At 45.4% G+C, this 15,054-nt stretch overlaps 1 protein-coding gene across 1 annotated transcript in view; it reads left to right on the top strand.

Annotated features, from left to right (window-relative positions):
• Positions 1–5,846: 5,846 nt before the first annotated feature.
• ttll12 (tubulin tyrosine ligase-like family, member 12) overlaps positions 5,847–15,054 on the top strand; it is a 67,502-nt gene continuing 58,294 nt past the window's right edge. The window contains exon 1 of the mRNA XM_060839913.1: positions 5,847–6,010. Within this exon, the coding sequence (XP_060695896.1) occupies positions 5,891–6,010 (120 nt within the window). The 5' untranslated portion in view covers positions 5,847–5,890. The remainder of the gene's footprint in view (positions 6,011–15,054) is intronic.

Here is a 15,054-nt window from a genome sequence, read left to right on the forward strand (position 1 = left end):
TAAAATAAGGTGAGGGCAACTCAGCTGTTTGATAACAAGGGACCTGGGAACAGCAGTGTAGAAGTCGGAGATTAGAATCGGACCACTCCATAGGAGCAAATGCAGTGTGAGGTGAATCAAGCAGGAAGTGCAGGCAGAAGATAAAGAGCCAGTGAGAACTGGGAATCTGACAAGTCATCTTAGTGATTTGTAAGAAAGAAAATTTCGAACTTTAGCTCTTTTATTATATTTTAACAAAGAAATGAAACAGGAATTCTAATAACCAATTTGTTTTTATCACTGTTGTGTTCAAGCAGATAGATCCAGAAAGCAATGTGACTATACTGTAGAAACTAGAAATATAGTTTTACATATTGGGAACATTAGAATACCACTAACCTGAACCTCAATGGCTGTGTTTTATTTCTGAGGTGCAACTGAGTCTAAGTAGACATGTGTCTGTGCAAGATCTTTGACAGAGCCCACTCCTTTCTCAATCACATCTCTGTGTGAAAGTTGTTCTTGACTCTGCTTCAGTTGTCTTTCATGTAGTGTTTTCTACTCACTTTGTGAACAAATTTCTTCTCATATCTCCACCCATCACATTTTTTTTTTGCCAGTGTCGAATCCTTGTACTAATAGGAATTTAGAATTGAATCAGTTGTGTCTTGTATGTTATAAATAGTACCCTCTCTAGAATAATGTCAACCCAAAACAGAACAGCTGCAGTTAACCCGTCACCTTGTCCCACGTGCACAGCCAACCAATTTTCGGCTTTCCTTTCTCCCTGGTATATCATCATCTATCTCTGTGTCTGCCGAACAGTTGCACTCTCTTTCTGGGCTCCATCCTCACTTATCTGCTTCCTCCTTTGTCCCGTCCCCACCCCCAAACAATGCTCTGTCAACATAGCATATATTCTTTATTCATTCACAGGATGTGGGCATCACTAGATGGGCAGCATTTGTTGTCCATAGGGCAGTTAAGAGTCAACCACATTGCTGTGGGTCTGGAGTCACATGTCGACCAGACCAGGTAAAGATGGCTGCTTCCTTCCCTAAGGGACCTGAGTGAGGTAGGTGGGTTTTTACAACAACCGACTCTTTATTCCAGATTTTTATTGGATTCAAACTTCACCATGTGCCATGACAGGATTTGAACCAAGGTACCCAGATCATTACCTGGGTCTCTGCATTAACAGTCCAGCAATAACACCACTGGGCCATCACTTCCCATCTTTCCCTGGCTACCAACAATTCTGAACAAGGGTCATTGGACTCGAAATGTTAACTCTGCTTCGCCTCCTCAGATGCTGAGTTTCTCTGTGTGTCATTTTTGTTTCATCTGTTGTTGTTTCAGATTTCCAGTTTCCATTGTTCTTTGTTTTAATATACAATTAGTTAGCTCATTGGTCTGAATGGTATAGAATGCAGATGAAACGGGAGAGTCTCCCAGCAGTTCAACAATTCCCCTGTAAAATTAATAGTGCAGTTGTTATAGGGCTTGACAGAGTAGATCATCATAGAAAACTCATAAAACCACTCCAATGTGGAAGCAGGCCATTCGGCCCTTCGTGTCCACACCACCCCTCTGAAGAGCATCCCACCAACCCAACCCCCTACTGTATCCCTATTGCTAATCCACCTAACCGACAGATCCCTGGACACATGAGGTCATAGTGTTACGATAAGGGTTAGCAAATTTAAAACAGAATGGAGGAGAAATTACTCCTCGCAAAGGGTTGTGAATCTGTGGAATTTGCTACCCTAAAGTGCAGGGGATGCTGGGACAGTGGGTAGATTTAAGAAGTTCGATCGATTTTGAATTGGTAATGGGTTGAAGAGTTATGGGGAGAAGGTAGCAACGTAGGGGTGGGGAGCATATCAGAGCTGAAAATGTATTGCTGGAAAAGCGCATCAGGAATTCCTGATGAAGGGCTTATGCCCAAAACGTCGAATTTCCTGTTCCTTGGATGCTGCCTGGCCTGCTGCGCTTTTCCAGCAACACATTTTCAGCTCTGAAACTCCAGCATCTGCAGACCTCACTTTCTCCTCCGTGAGGAGCATATCAGCCATGATCGAATGGTGGAGCAGACTCGATGGGCCAAATGGCCTAATTCCTCTATCTTATGAACTTATGAACGTCGGACAGTTTAGCACAACCAATCCACCTAACCTGCACATCTATGGACTGTGGGAAGGGACCAGATCACCTGAAGGAAACCCACGCAGACACAGGGAGAATGTGCAAACTCCACACAAACAGTTGCCCGTGTCACTGGTGCTGTGAGGCAGCAGTGCTAACCAGGGAGTGTGTGATGCATGTTGAGAAGATGTTTGTATTCTTGTGGGGAGTCTCAAACTAGGGGACATGGTTATAGAGTAACAGGGTGCACCTTTTAAACTGAGGTGTGAAGGAATTTTTTCTTCCAGACACTGGTGAATGTCTGCTATTCTCTATCCCAAACAATTGTGGAAGCTAGATTACTGAAAGCATTTAAAGAGGAGGTAGTTAGATTTTTGAGGTAAAAACAATGACTGCAGATGCTGGAAACCAGATTCTGGATTAGTGGTGCTGGAAGAGCACAGCAGTTCAGGCAGCATCCGAAAAGCAGCAAAATCGACATTTCGGGCAAAAGCCCTTCATCAGAAATACAGGCCGAGAGCCTGAAGCGTGGAGAGATAAGCTAGAGGAGGGTGGGGGTGGGGAAAAAGTAGCATAGAGTACAATAGATGAGTGGGAGAGGGGATGAAGGTGATAGGTCAGGGAGGAGGGTGGAGTGGATAGGTGGAAAAGAAGTTAGGCAGGTAGGACAAGTCATGGGGACAGTGCTGAGCTGGAAGTTTGGAACTAGGGTGAGATGGGGGAAGGGGAAATGAGGAAACTGTTGAAGTCCATATTGATGCCCTGGGGTTGAAGTGTTCCGAGACGGAAGATGAGGCGTTCTTCCTCCAGGCGTCTGGTGGTGAGGGAGCTGCGGTGAAGGAGGCCCAGGTCCTCCATATCCTCAGCAGAGTGGGATGGTGAGTTGAAATGTTGGGCCATAGGGCAGTGTGGTTGATTGGTGCAGGTGTCCCGGAGGTGTTCCCTAAAGCACTCTGCTAGGAGGCGTCCAGTCTCCCCAATGTAGAGGAGACCGCATCGGGAACAACGGATACAATAAATGATATTGGTGGATATGCAGGTAAAACTTTGATGGATGTGGAAGGCTCCTTCAGGGCCTTGGATGGAGGTGAGGGAGGAGGTGTGGGTGCAGATTTTGCAATTCCTGCTGGTGGCAGGGGAAGGTGCCAGGATGGGAGGGTGGGTTATAGGGGGGCGTGGACCTGACCACGTAGTAACAGAGGGAACGGTTTTTGCGAAAGGCGGAAAGGGGTGGGGAGGGAAATATATCCCTGGTGGTGGGGTCCATTTGGAGGTGGCAGAAATGTTGGCGGATGATTTGGTTTATGCGAAGGTTGGTAGGATGGAAGGTGAGTACCAGGGCATTGTTACGGTTGGAGGGGTGGGGTCTGAGGGCGGAGGTGCGGGATGTGGACGAAATGGGTTGGAGGGCATCTTTAACCATGTGGGAAGGGAAATTGCAGTCTCTAAAGAAGGAGGCCATCTGGTGTGTTCTGTGGTGGAACTGGTCCTCCTGGGAGTGGATACGGCGGAGGTGGAGGAATTGGGAATACGGGATGGCATTTTTGCAGGAGGTAGGGTGGGAAGAGATGTAATACAGGTAGCTGTGGGAGTCGGTGGGTTTGTAAAAAAATGTCGGTGTCAAGTTGGTTGTTATTAATGGAGATGGAGAGGTCCAGGAAGAGGAGGGAGGTGTCAGAGATGGTCCAGGTAAAGTTAAGGTCAGGGTGGAATATGTTGGTAAAGTTGATGAATTGCTCAACCTCCTCGCGGGAGCACAAGATGGCGCCAATGCAGTCATCAATGTAGCGGAGGAAGAGGTGGGGAGTGGTGCCGATGTAATTATGGAAGATCGACTGTTCTACGTAGCCAACAAAGACACAGGCATAGCTGGGGCCCATACGGGTGCCCATGGCTACTCCTTTGGTCTGGAGGAAGTGGGAGGATTCAAAGGAGAAATTGTTAAGGGTGAGGACCAGTTCGGCCAAACGAATGAGGGCGTTGGTGGAAGGGTACTGTTGGGGACGTCGGGAGAGGAAGAAACGGAGGGCTTGGAGGCCCTGGTCGTGGCGGATGGAGGTGTAGAGGGATTGGATATCCATGGTGAAGATGAGGCATTGGGGGCCAGGGAAACGGAAATCTTAGAGGGCATGGCTGGTGTCTCGAACGTATGTGGGGAGTTCCTGGATTAGGGGGGATAGGATAGGGTCGAGGTAGGTAGAAATGAGTTAGGTGGAGCAGGAGCATGCTGAGACAATGGGTCAGCCAGGGTGGTCAGGCTTGTGGATCTTGGGAACCGGGCAGTGAGGGGTTCCCGGACTATGAGGTTGGAAGCTGTGGGTGGGAGATCTCCTAAGGTGATGAAGTTCTGTATGGTCTGGGAGATGATGGTTTGGTGATGTGGGGTGGGGTCATGGTCAAGGGTTCAGTAGGAAGAGGTGTCCTCGAGTTGGTGTTTGGCTTCAGCGGTGTAGAGGTCAGTGCGCCAGACTACCACTGCGCCGCCTTTATCTGCTGGCTTGATGGTGAGGTCAGGATTTTTGAAATGTGTTGAGGGCTATGAGGAACGAGGAGTCACAGAGATGTACAGCACAGAAACACACCCTTTGGTCCCACTCATCCATGCCGACCAGATATCCTCAATAAATCTAGTCCCATTTGCCAGCACTTGGCCTATTTCCATCTAAACCCTTCCTATTCATGTACCCATCCAGATGCCTTTTAAATATTCTAATTGTACCAGCCTCCACCACATCCTCTGTTAGAGCTAAAAAAAAAGCAGATGCTGGAATTCAAGATAGACAGGCAGGAGGCTTGAAGAACAGAGCAAGCCAGGCAGCATCAGGAGTTGGAGAAGTCAACATATCAAGTGTAACCCTTCTTCAGGACTGGGGGTGGGTGTGGGGGTAGCTGCAGATACTTTCTCCCATTGACCAACCAGGTCGTACCGTCTACCAGTCTTCACCTACCCCACTTCACCATCCTGGACACCCTTTATTCGCAGCTCCCCCTCCACCCATCCCCAGTCCTGTAGAAGGGTTACACCCAAAATGTCGACTTCTCCACCTCCTGATGCTGCTTGGCTTGCTGTGCTCTTCCTTCCTCCTGCTTTGTCCACTGGCAGCTCATTCCACACACGCTCCACTCTCTGTGTGAAAAAAGTTGCCCCTTAAAATCTTTCTCACCTTAAACCTATGCCCTATGGATGGCATGGTGGCTCAATGGTTAGTACTGCTGTCTCACAGCGCGAGGAACCTGGGTTCGATTCCTGTCTCAGGTGACTGCACATTCTCTCTGTGTGAGTTTCCTCGCACAGACCAAAGATGTTAGGTGAACTGGCCATGCTAAAATTGCCTATAGTGTTCAGGGAAGTGCAGGTTAGGTGAACTGGCCATGCTAAAATTGCCCATAGTGTTCAGGGATGTGCAGGTTAGGTGCATTAGTCAGAGGCAAATATGGGCTAGGGGAATGGGTCTGGGTGGGGTACTTTTTGGAAGGGCTGACTTGTTGTGATGAGTGGCCTGTTTCCAGACTGTTGGGATTCAATGGTTCTGGATTCCCCCACCCCAGGGTGGCTATGCTCTTGTGAAAGGTTTGGGGTCAGGCTTGGGGGGGGGGGGCTGAATGTTTCTGCTAAGCTGATGATAGCAGTGCAAGTATTTGGTTGCGGGTGGTGGTTGACGTGTAGGGGAATCCTGCAGGCGGCGCCTGGACTCTGTCTTTACCCCCGGGAGGCTGGGCTGTGTGAGTGTGGGTAGTGGGTAGTGGAGCTGCTGGGGCTGTGAGGATGGAAGCGGACAGAGCTGCAGACCTGCAGCGTTTCACAGAGATTCACCGAGCGGCGCTGGAAACCTCGGGAGTGCCGCCGCTTTACTGGAAGAGTTTGCACCACAAACTCACCCACGAGGTCGGTGCCGTTCATTGCAGATGACAGATGTGGAGGGGGAGGGTGGATTATGTTTTACAAACTCTTCCGGTGCAATGTGCAAAAAAATGCTGAAAAAAAGCACTCAGCTGGAGGACCTGCCTTAAAACAAAAAAATATTTCAGTTCGTTTACATTGCTAAAACGTCAGTTCTCTGCGAGAGATTCTTAATGCATGGATTAGGAACAGTTGCATTTCATGTTAAAGAAAATACAAATCCAGTTTGTGTTTGATATCTCAGGCCGTTTGCAACAAACACTCCTGTTTCCGAGGAGGCCACTGCAGCTAGAAACTTAGCCCGGGCAAGAAAATTAACCTAGAATTTCAGAAGACATTAGCTTTCGGGGAGTACCAGCCTTTTTATGTATGTGTGTGTGTGTGTTGGGGGGGGGGGGGGCGCCTCTGAATGAATGGAGGACTTGCATTGATGTAGCGCCTGCCACATGTGCAGTAGTCCCCAAGGGTCCCATCTTCGGTTAGGAACCTTTCGAAATGCCGTTTATTTGTTCGGTGGCTTATGAGCACTATGAGATAAACGATTGTTTCATCAGCTGTTGGTGTTGGCAGCTGAGGGATAAATGTGGGCTGGAATACCGGGCATAGTGTTTGTGTCGTCCAACCGATTAACGTGCATTTGTATAGCGCCTTGATGTGTGTAAGACACTGAAAGGAACGAAGCAGGCTGACTGAGTTTTTATTTAAAAATGACACCCGCGCAACTTTGGGGTTCTAGAAGGCTAGAATTGCAAGAATGGGAGAAAACTTTTAAGTTGTACAGAAACTTGGTTAGACCACATGTTGGAGTACTTTAACAGCCTGGTCCCCATATTATAAAAAGCCACCAGAGTAATGGAAAAAAGATTTAACAATGATACATGACCTCTCAATTCTATCAGGCCAGAATATAAAGACTGGTGGAGATTAAATAAAAGGCTGGAGATAAAATAAAAAATAAAATAATTCAAGATTATGGCAGAGTTTAATGGGGTTACTATGTAGATGATTAGAATTAAGTCTCTGAATAAACTCACAGTGGTTCCCAAAGTAGGAACTCCTTTGTTAGGATGGTGTTTTCCTCTTAGGCAATGGCAGATTTTCTGGAATAAAAGCAAAAATTGACTTTCGCTCCTCCGCCCCCATAGTCCATGGGTTTCCACAGTCAAGTGGCTCTGGTGTTTGGGCTCATATGCCACTCATCTTTCTGCTGCTGCTCTAAATTGTGGTGGAACAATTTCACGACAGTGAAAAGGAGGGACAGGGTTTGGGAAGAGGGAACGGAGAGTGAGTGAGGGGAGGAAAGTTTGAGAAAATAGGACGTTCAGAGAGTGGAGGGGGTGTAGGGATTCGGAGGTGCTGAGAGATGGAGGCTGAGGGTTGGAAAGAGAGCTGAATGCATGGGGGTGAGGACTTGGAACGGGGTTGATGAGTGAGTTAGGGATTCAGGGAAAAGTTGGTTTATTGAGGACGGTGCAGTAGTTAGGGTAGCACGGTGGCTCAATGGTTAGCACCGCTGCCTTACAATGCCAGGAACCTAGGTTCGATTCTGTCCTTGGGTGGGGGGTTTGCACATTCTCCCCATGTCTGCTTGGTGTGTTGGTTTCCTCCCACAATCCAAAGATGTGCAGGTCAGGTGGAGTAGCCATGTTTTAAAAAAAAGTGTTACAGGGATGAATTGAATCTGGGTGGGATGCTCTTCAGCGTGTTGGTGCAGAGTGGATGGGCCAAATGGCCTCTTTCTGCACTGCAGGGATTCTATGGTATGGAGGGGATTTGGAAAAAGGTTCTGACTGACTGTGGGTTGGAGCAGTTGATATGTGAATTGGTGGGAAGGGGGTTAGGAAGTGGGGTTGGTGAATGAATGGGGGTGGATGTTGGAAAAGGGGGCTAATAAGTGATTCACTGGTGGGGTAGTGAAGAGTTCGTTGATGTATTTGAAGCTCGGAGAAATATTTGCCTCCAACAAACTGTTTATTACTGTAACCTGATTATACCGATTTGCAAAATGTGTAGTCTTTGGAGGGGTAGTTAAAAATAAAACTGCCTTTAATGGTAAGGAAAGTCGTCAATCTGAATGTGGTGCACAGCCTAAAAAGAAGGGAACTTTTGCCGTAATAAATTCAGAAGGAAATTTAGGAGAAGATTCTTCACCCAGAACCTGTATCCAAGTCACCGCAGGGAATGGTTGAGGTGAGTAGTGAATATCTGTTTAAAATGCTCACAAAGGAAAAAGGGATAGGAGGAGAGATTGGTAAATTTCAATGAAAAGGAATGGAACGAGGTTTGTGAAGCAAAAATACCAATATTGAATTGTTGGTCGGTTTCAGTGCTGTAAATGCTTTGCAATAACTTACTGCAATACAGGCCTGAGGGGCAACCAGATAGGAATATATAAATCTATTGAGAGGCATGGACAGGGTGGATAATCAGAATCTTGTTTCCAGAGTGGAAATGTCAAGTAATGGGGACATAGGTTTAACCTGAGAGGGGCAAAGACTTAAAAGGAGATGTGTGAAGATATACAAAGAGTGGTAGGTTCCTGGAGCTAGGGGAGGTGGTAGAAGCAACTAGACAGACATTGGAACAGGCAGTGAATAGAGGGATACAGTCCACATTGAGGCAGATGAATTTATTCAGAATGATCGGCACAGACATGATGAGCTGAAGGGCTGGTTCCTGTGTTGTTATGTTCGAAAACCTTACATGCACCTCATCAAAATGAAAAAGTACTGAACTAATTAAGGACCTGGAAGGGCAAGTGGCAGAAGATTTGTGAGGAATGGTTTTCAGCAACATCTTAAGGAGAAGAGGGGGCAGTTACTGAATCTTAGAACTGAGAGTCAAGATTGATGCGTGCAGAAATCTCAGGGTTTAAGAGTTGAAGGATGTTACTAATACATGGAGAGGTGAGGTCATGGAGGGATTTCAAAATGAGGGCATGTTTTAAAATTGGCGGGTTGTCTCCATTTGAGTTTTTTTAATACCATGTTTTCTGATTAATTGGGGACTTTGCCCTGAAATTCTCAAACATGTTTAATTTGAACTGAACACTTAATGATTCATATTGGAGTTATTTCCAGTAGTATTCTTTTGACAACAATTTCTTGCTATTTGGTCAAATGTATATTACAGTAAACAAATTATACCACAATCTAATTTCCATTTGGATCTTCACCCTTCTCCCTGTTGTCACATTATAAGTTGGTGACTTGCTGCATGGTGCATCCCTGCCTCATGGTAGTGGGACAACTGTTTGTGTGTGCGTAGTGCAGAATGATAGTTCAATTCTAGGACGTGAATGTTGTAGTTTAAAAAGATCTAATGTTACAACAGTATTTTTCAGAATTACTTTAAGATTATATAAAGCTGGTAGCTAGCAAAAAAAAAGTGACCATGAAACGTTTGGATCATTGTTATCCTTGATTTCTTATGTTTTCTAAATGTAATGTAAATGGGGTTGGGTTGGGAGATACCCAAGTTTGAGATACCAGCAATGCCATTAAGATAACTGCCATTCAAGGAATGTCCACATTTACTTAAAGGGGTGCAACAATAAACCACACATGATCTGCTCTTAGCTTTGCAATGGACCAAAGAATCCGATAAGATTGTAAACCTGATTGGAGGTATATTGAATTGAATTTATTGTCACATGTACCGAGTCACAGTGAAAGCTTTGTGTTGCGAGGAATACAGGCAGATGGCATAGTTAAATAGCATAGCTAATTAAATAATAGATACAGTGGCAATAACAAAAACACAGGTACAGGCCAATGCTAAGAGTTTGAGAGTCCATTCAGTATTCTAACTGCAGTAGGGTAGAAACTGTTTTGAAACCAGCTGGTTCGGGCTTCTGTACGTTTTCCCCAATGGTAGAGGTTATAGAAAAGCATTGCCAGGGTGGGATGGATCTTTAAGGCTGCTATCGGTCTTTCCTTGACAGTGGGCCTGGTAGATGGATTCTATAGATGGGAGGTTGGCCTTTGTGATTGTCCAGGCCGAGTTCATCACTCTCTGTAACCGTCTCCGATCTTGAATGGTACAGTTGCCATGCCAGGTAATGTTACTTCCAGACAGAATGCTCTCGATGGCGCACCTATAAAAGTTGGCAAGGGTATTCACCGTTATGTCAAATTTCCTCAGCTGCCTGAGGAAGAAGGGATGTTGTTGGGCCATTGTAACCAGTGCATCCACATGAAGAGTCCAAGAAAGTTTGTTGTGATTGACCACTCCCAGGAGCTTGACACTCTCCACTCATACCACCTCTGTGCTGTTAATGTGTAGGGGAGCATGAGTAACATCCCACCGAAAGTCAATAATGAGTTCCTTGGTTTTGCCGGCATTGAGAGCTAGGTGTTCTCAGCGCACAATTTTCCCAGATCTTCAACCTCCCATCTGTAGTCTGTTTTGTTACCATCTGAGATTTGACCAACGATGATGTTGTCATCAGCGAACTTGTAAGTGGCATTAGTCTGGCATTTGGCGATGCAGTCATGGGTATACAGTGAATACAGTAGGGGGCTGAGTATGCACCCCTTGGAGTTCCGGTGTTGAGTGTTAATGAGGATGAAATATTATCCCCAATCTTTACTGATTATGGCCTATGGATCAGGAGACTTAGGATCCAGTTGCAGAGAGTGGGGCTTAGTCCAAGATCAGTAAGTTTAGTAATCAGTCTTGCGGGGATAACAGTGTTGAAGGCTGATGAGTAGTCTGTAGTCAATGAGTAGGATTCTTACATAGCTGTTCTTGGTCTCAAGATGTTCTGGGGAGGAGTATGTAGGGCAAGTAATATGACATCTGTCGTGGATCTGTTTGTCCGATAGGCAAATTGGAGTGGGTCAAGAGTAGTGGGGAGGCTGGAATTGATTAATGTCATGACCAACCTTTCAAAGCACTTCACGACCACCGATGTTAGGGCCACTGGGCAGTAGTCATTGAGACAGGCTGCATGAGCCTTCTTAGGCACAGGGATGATGTTGGCCATCTTGAAACAGGCAGGGACAGTGGCCTGCTGCAGGAAGAGGTTGACGATGTTCAAGAAGACCTCTGCCAGTTGATCTGCGCATGGTCTGAGTGCACGGCCTGGTACTCCGTCTGGTCCCATCGTGTTCCTTGAATTCACACGAATGAAAATTGATCTGACCTCTGATGCAGTGGCTGTTGGGATAGGTTTGTCAGGACTTGTCGAAATAGGTGTTACCTTTCTGCCGAAATTCTGCTCAACGTGAGCATAGAAGGCATTGAGACGATGTGGGAGGGATGTGTCATCATCTGCTATTTTGCCCTATCTCTTTTTAGAACTTGTGATGTCTTTCAGTCCTTGTCATAGTTGCCGGGTGTCTGTCTGGGTCTCTAGTTTGGATCGGTATTGGTCCTTTGATGTTTTAATGGCTTTGCGAAGGTCATACTTGAAATCCTTATATTTGAGTGGGTCGCCTGATCTGAAGGCCTCATGCCTGGTTTTTAGCAGGCTCTGTATGTCCTGATTCATCCGGGTTTCCGGTTGGGGAACACCCGGATTGATTTCCTCAGTATGCCGTCCTCCACACACTTGCTGATAAAGTCTGTGACAGTGTTGTGCTTGTCCAAGATACCTGCAGAGTGTTTGAACATGGCCCAATCAGCCGATTCCAGACAGCACTGGAGTTGATCCTCTGCCTCCTCCGACCAACACTGGACCTGTATCCGTGAGGGCTTTTGCCTGTAAGCTGGAAGAAGGAACACAGCATTGTGGTTGGAGTTCCTGAAATGAGGTCAGGGGATATATTTTTAATCTCTTTCCTCGCCATCAAAAAGGTTGTAAACCAGGTTAACCAGGTAAATTTTTAAAGTATGATGTTAAAATTCCCGCCTCCTCTCATTGAGACTCACTATTGGATTATCCTCTACATACATTAATCCTCCTGCAGAAAGGTGGCTGCATTCCAATCATTAGCAGGTAGTGGTTGGTTTCACAACACATAGGAAACATTGCTGTGATTAATTCTGTCAAGCACAGAGGACAAACACGGCCATGGGCTTTTACAATGTTTATTTGCTCAGATGGATGGGTATCCCCCAATTCAATCACCATTTGTGGTTTAAACCTACTTTGATAAATATGTTGCCTAACTGATTTTTAAATTATCAATTTGAGATGAGAAGCCAAGCAAATTTTGAACAAACACACTCTGGGGCTTGTTTAAATAATGGAGCTGCCAGTTAGATTTGAGTCTGAATGTCAGTTATAAAAATCCAGATAAGCCATGGGAATTGATGGCTGAACAGATAATAAATAGAATAATAAAGATATAATTGTATGCGACATTGTAATATGAATAACTAATTTATTACTTGGGAAATTGAATGTAAAAGCAGGGACCTCCATGATACAGGACATTGGTGAGACTGTATTGGTCTCCTTTATTAAGGAAAGATGTAAATGTGATGGAGGCAGCTCAGAGGAGCTTTATCAGAATAATGCCTGGAATGAGTGACTTGTCTTATGAGGAAAGGTTTTGCAGATAGGCTTGTACCCACTGGAGTTTTGTGGTGACTTGATTGAAACATATAAAATCTTAATGGTGTTCATAAGATTGGTGAAGAGAGGATGCTGCCTGTTTTGGGAGCAGCTAGAACTGGGACTCATTATTTAGAAATCAGGAATCGCCCATTTGTAACTGGCATTAAGAGATTTTCTATCTCCAGAGGGTCATCTATGTGTGGAACTCCTTGAACTGCGTGGGTTTCCTCCGGGTGCTCCGGTTTCCTCCCACAATCCAAAGATGTGTGGGTCAGGTAAATTGGCAATACTAAATTGCCCGTAGTGTTAGGTAAGGGGTAAATGTGGGGGTATGGGTGGGTTGTGCTTCGGCAGGTTGGTGTGGACTTGTTGGGCCTGTTTCCACACTGTAAGTAATCTAAAAAAGTGGTGGAAGCGAAGTATTGAATGTTTTTAAGGTAGAGGTAGATAGATTCTTGTTAGCATGGGGGGTGAAAAGTGATCAAAGGTAGGTAGGAATGTGGATTTGAGGTTACGATTAGATCAGGTATGATCTCACTGAATGGCTGAGCAGACTTGAGGGCTGAAAGGCCTTCTCCTGCTCTTGATTCAAATGTAAATTAAGTTCGTGAAGGAATCAAATGTTTTCCATTTATTTTGTGCCATTTCCAGCCTTGAGTCACCCCAAAGCCCTTTCTAGCCAATGAAGTGATAGAAGAGGATAAGCCAGATCTAAAAGTTGAAGTTCTAAATTGGAGAAAGGCCAATTTTGACAGTATTAGGCCAAAACTTTCAAAAGCTGATTGGGGACAGATGTTCGCAGGTAAAGGGACGGCTGGAAAATGGGAAGCCTTCAGAAATGAGATAGCGAGAATCGAGAGAAAGTATATTGCTGTTAGGGTGAAAGGGAAGGCTGGTAGGTATAGGGAATGCTGGATGACTAAAGAAATTGAGAGTTTGGTTCAGAAAAAGAAGGAAGCATATGTCAGGTATAGACAGGATAGATCGAGTGAATCCTTAGAAGAGTATAAAGGAAGTAGGAGTATACTTAAGAGGGAAATCAGGAGGGCAAAAGAGGGCATGAGATAGTTTTGGCAAATAGAATTAAGGACAATCCAAAGGGTTTTTACAAATACATTAAGGACAAAAGGGTAACTAGGGAGAGAATAGGGCCCCTCAAAAATCAGCAAGGTGGCCTTTGTGTGGAGCAGCAGAAAATGGAGGAGGTACTAAACGTGTATTTTGCATCAGTATTTACTGTGGAAATGGACATGGAAGATATAGAATGTGGGTAAATAGATGGTGACATCTTTAAATATGTCCATATTACAGAGGAGGAAGTGCTGGCTGTCTTGAAACGCATAAAGGTAGATAAATCCCCAGGACCTGATCAGGTGTACCCTAGAACTCTGTGGGAAGCTAGGGAAGTGATTGCTGGGCCATCTGCTCAAATCATCAGTCGTCACAGGTGAGGTGCCGGAAGACTGGAGGTTGGCTAACTTGGTGCCACTCTTTAAACAGGGTAGTAAGGACTAGCCAGGGAACTATAGACCAGTAAACGTGACATCGGTGGTGGGCAAATTGTTGGAGGGAACCTTGAGGGACAGGATGTACATGTATTTGGAAAGGCAAGGACTGATTAGGGATAGTCAATAAGACTTTGTGCATGGGGAACCTTGTCGAATGCCTTACTGAAGTCCATATGGATCACCTCTACTGCTCTGCCCTCATTAATCCTCTTTGTTACTTCTTCAAATAACTCAATTAAGTTTGTGAGATATGATTCTCAAAGTTAGGTCTCACAGAGTACAGGGGGAACTAGCCATTTGGATACAGAACTGGCTCAAAGTTAGAAGACAGAGGGTGGTGGTGGAGGGTTGTTTTTCAGACTGGAGGCCTGTGACCAGTGGAGTGCCACAAGGATCGGTGCTGAGTCCTCTACTTTTTGTCATTTACATAAATGATTTGGGTACGAGCATAAGAGGTACAGTTAGTAAGTTTGCAGATGACACGAAAATTGGAGGTGTCGTGGACAGCAAAGAGGGTTACGTCAGATTACAACAGGATCTCGACCAGATGGGCTAATGGGCTGAGAAGTGGCAGGTGGAGTTTAATTCAGATAAATGCAAGGTGCTGCATTTTGGAAAAGCAAATCTTAGCAGGACTTAATGGTAAGGTCCGAGGGAGTGTTGCTGAACAAAGAGACCTTTGGAGTGCAGGTTGATAGCTCCTTGAAAGTGGAGTTGCAGGTACATAGGATAGTGAAGAAGGCATTTGGTATGTTTTCTTTTATTGGTCAGAATATTGAGTACAGGAGTTGGGAGGTCATGTTGCGGCTGTACAGGATATTGATTAGGCCACTGGTGGAATATTGCATGCAGTTCTGGTCTCCTTCCTATTGGAAAGTTGTTGTAAAACTTGAAAGGGTTCAGAAAAGATTTACAAGCATGTTGCCAGGGTTGGAGGAATTGAGCTATAAGGAGAGGCTGAACAGGCTGGGGCTGTTTTCCCTGGAGTGTCGGAGGCTGAGGGATGACTTTATAGA

This window comes from Hemiscyllium ocellatum, chromosome 19 (genome assembly GCF_020745735.1).
Source record: "Hemiscyllium ocellatum isolate sHemOce1 chromosome 19, sHemOce1.pat.X.cur, whole genome shotgun sequence".
NCBI classification, from domain to species: Eukaryota; Metazoa; Chordata; class Chondrichthyes; order Orectolobiformes; family Hemiscylliidae; genus Hemiscyllium; species Hemiscyllium ocellatum.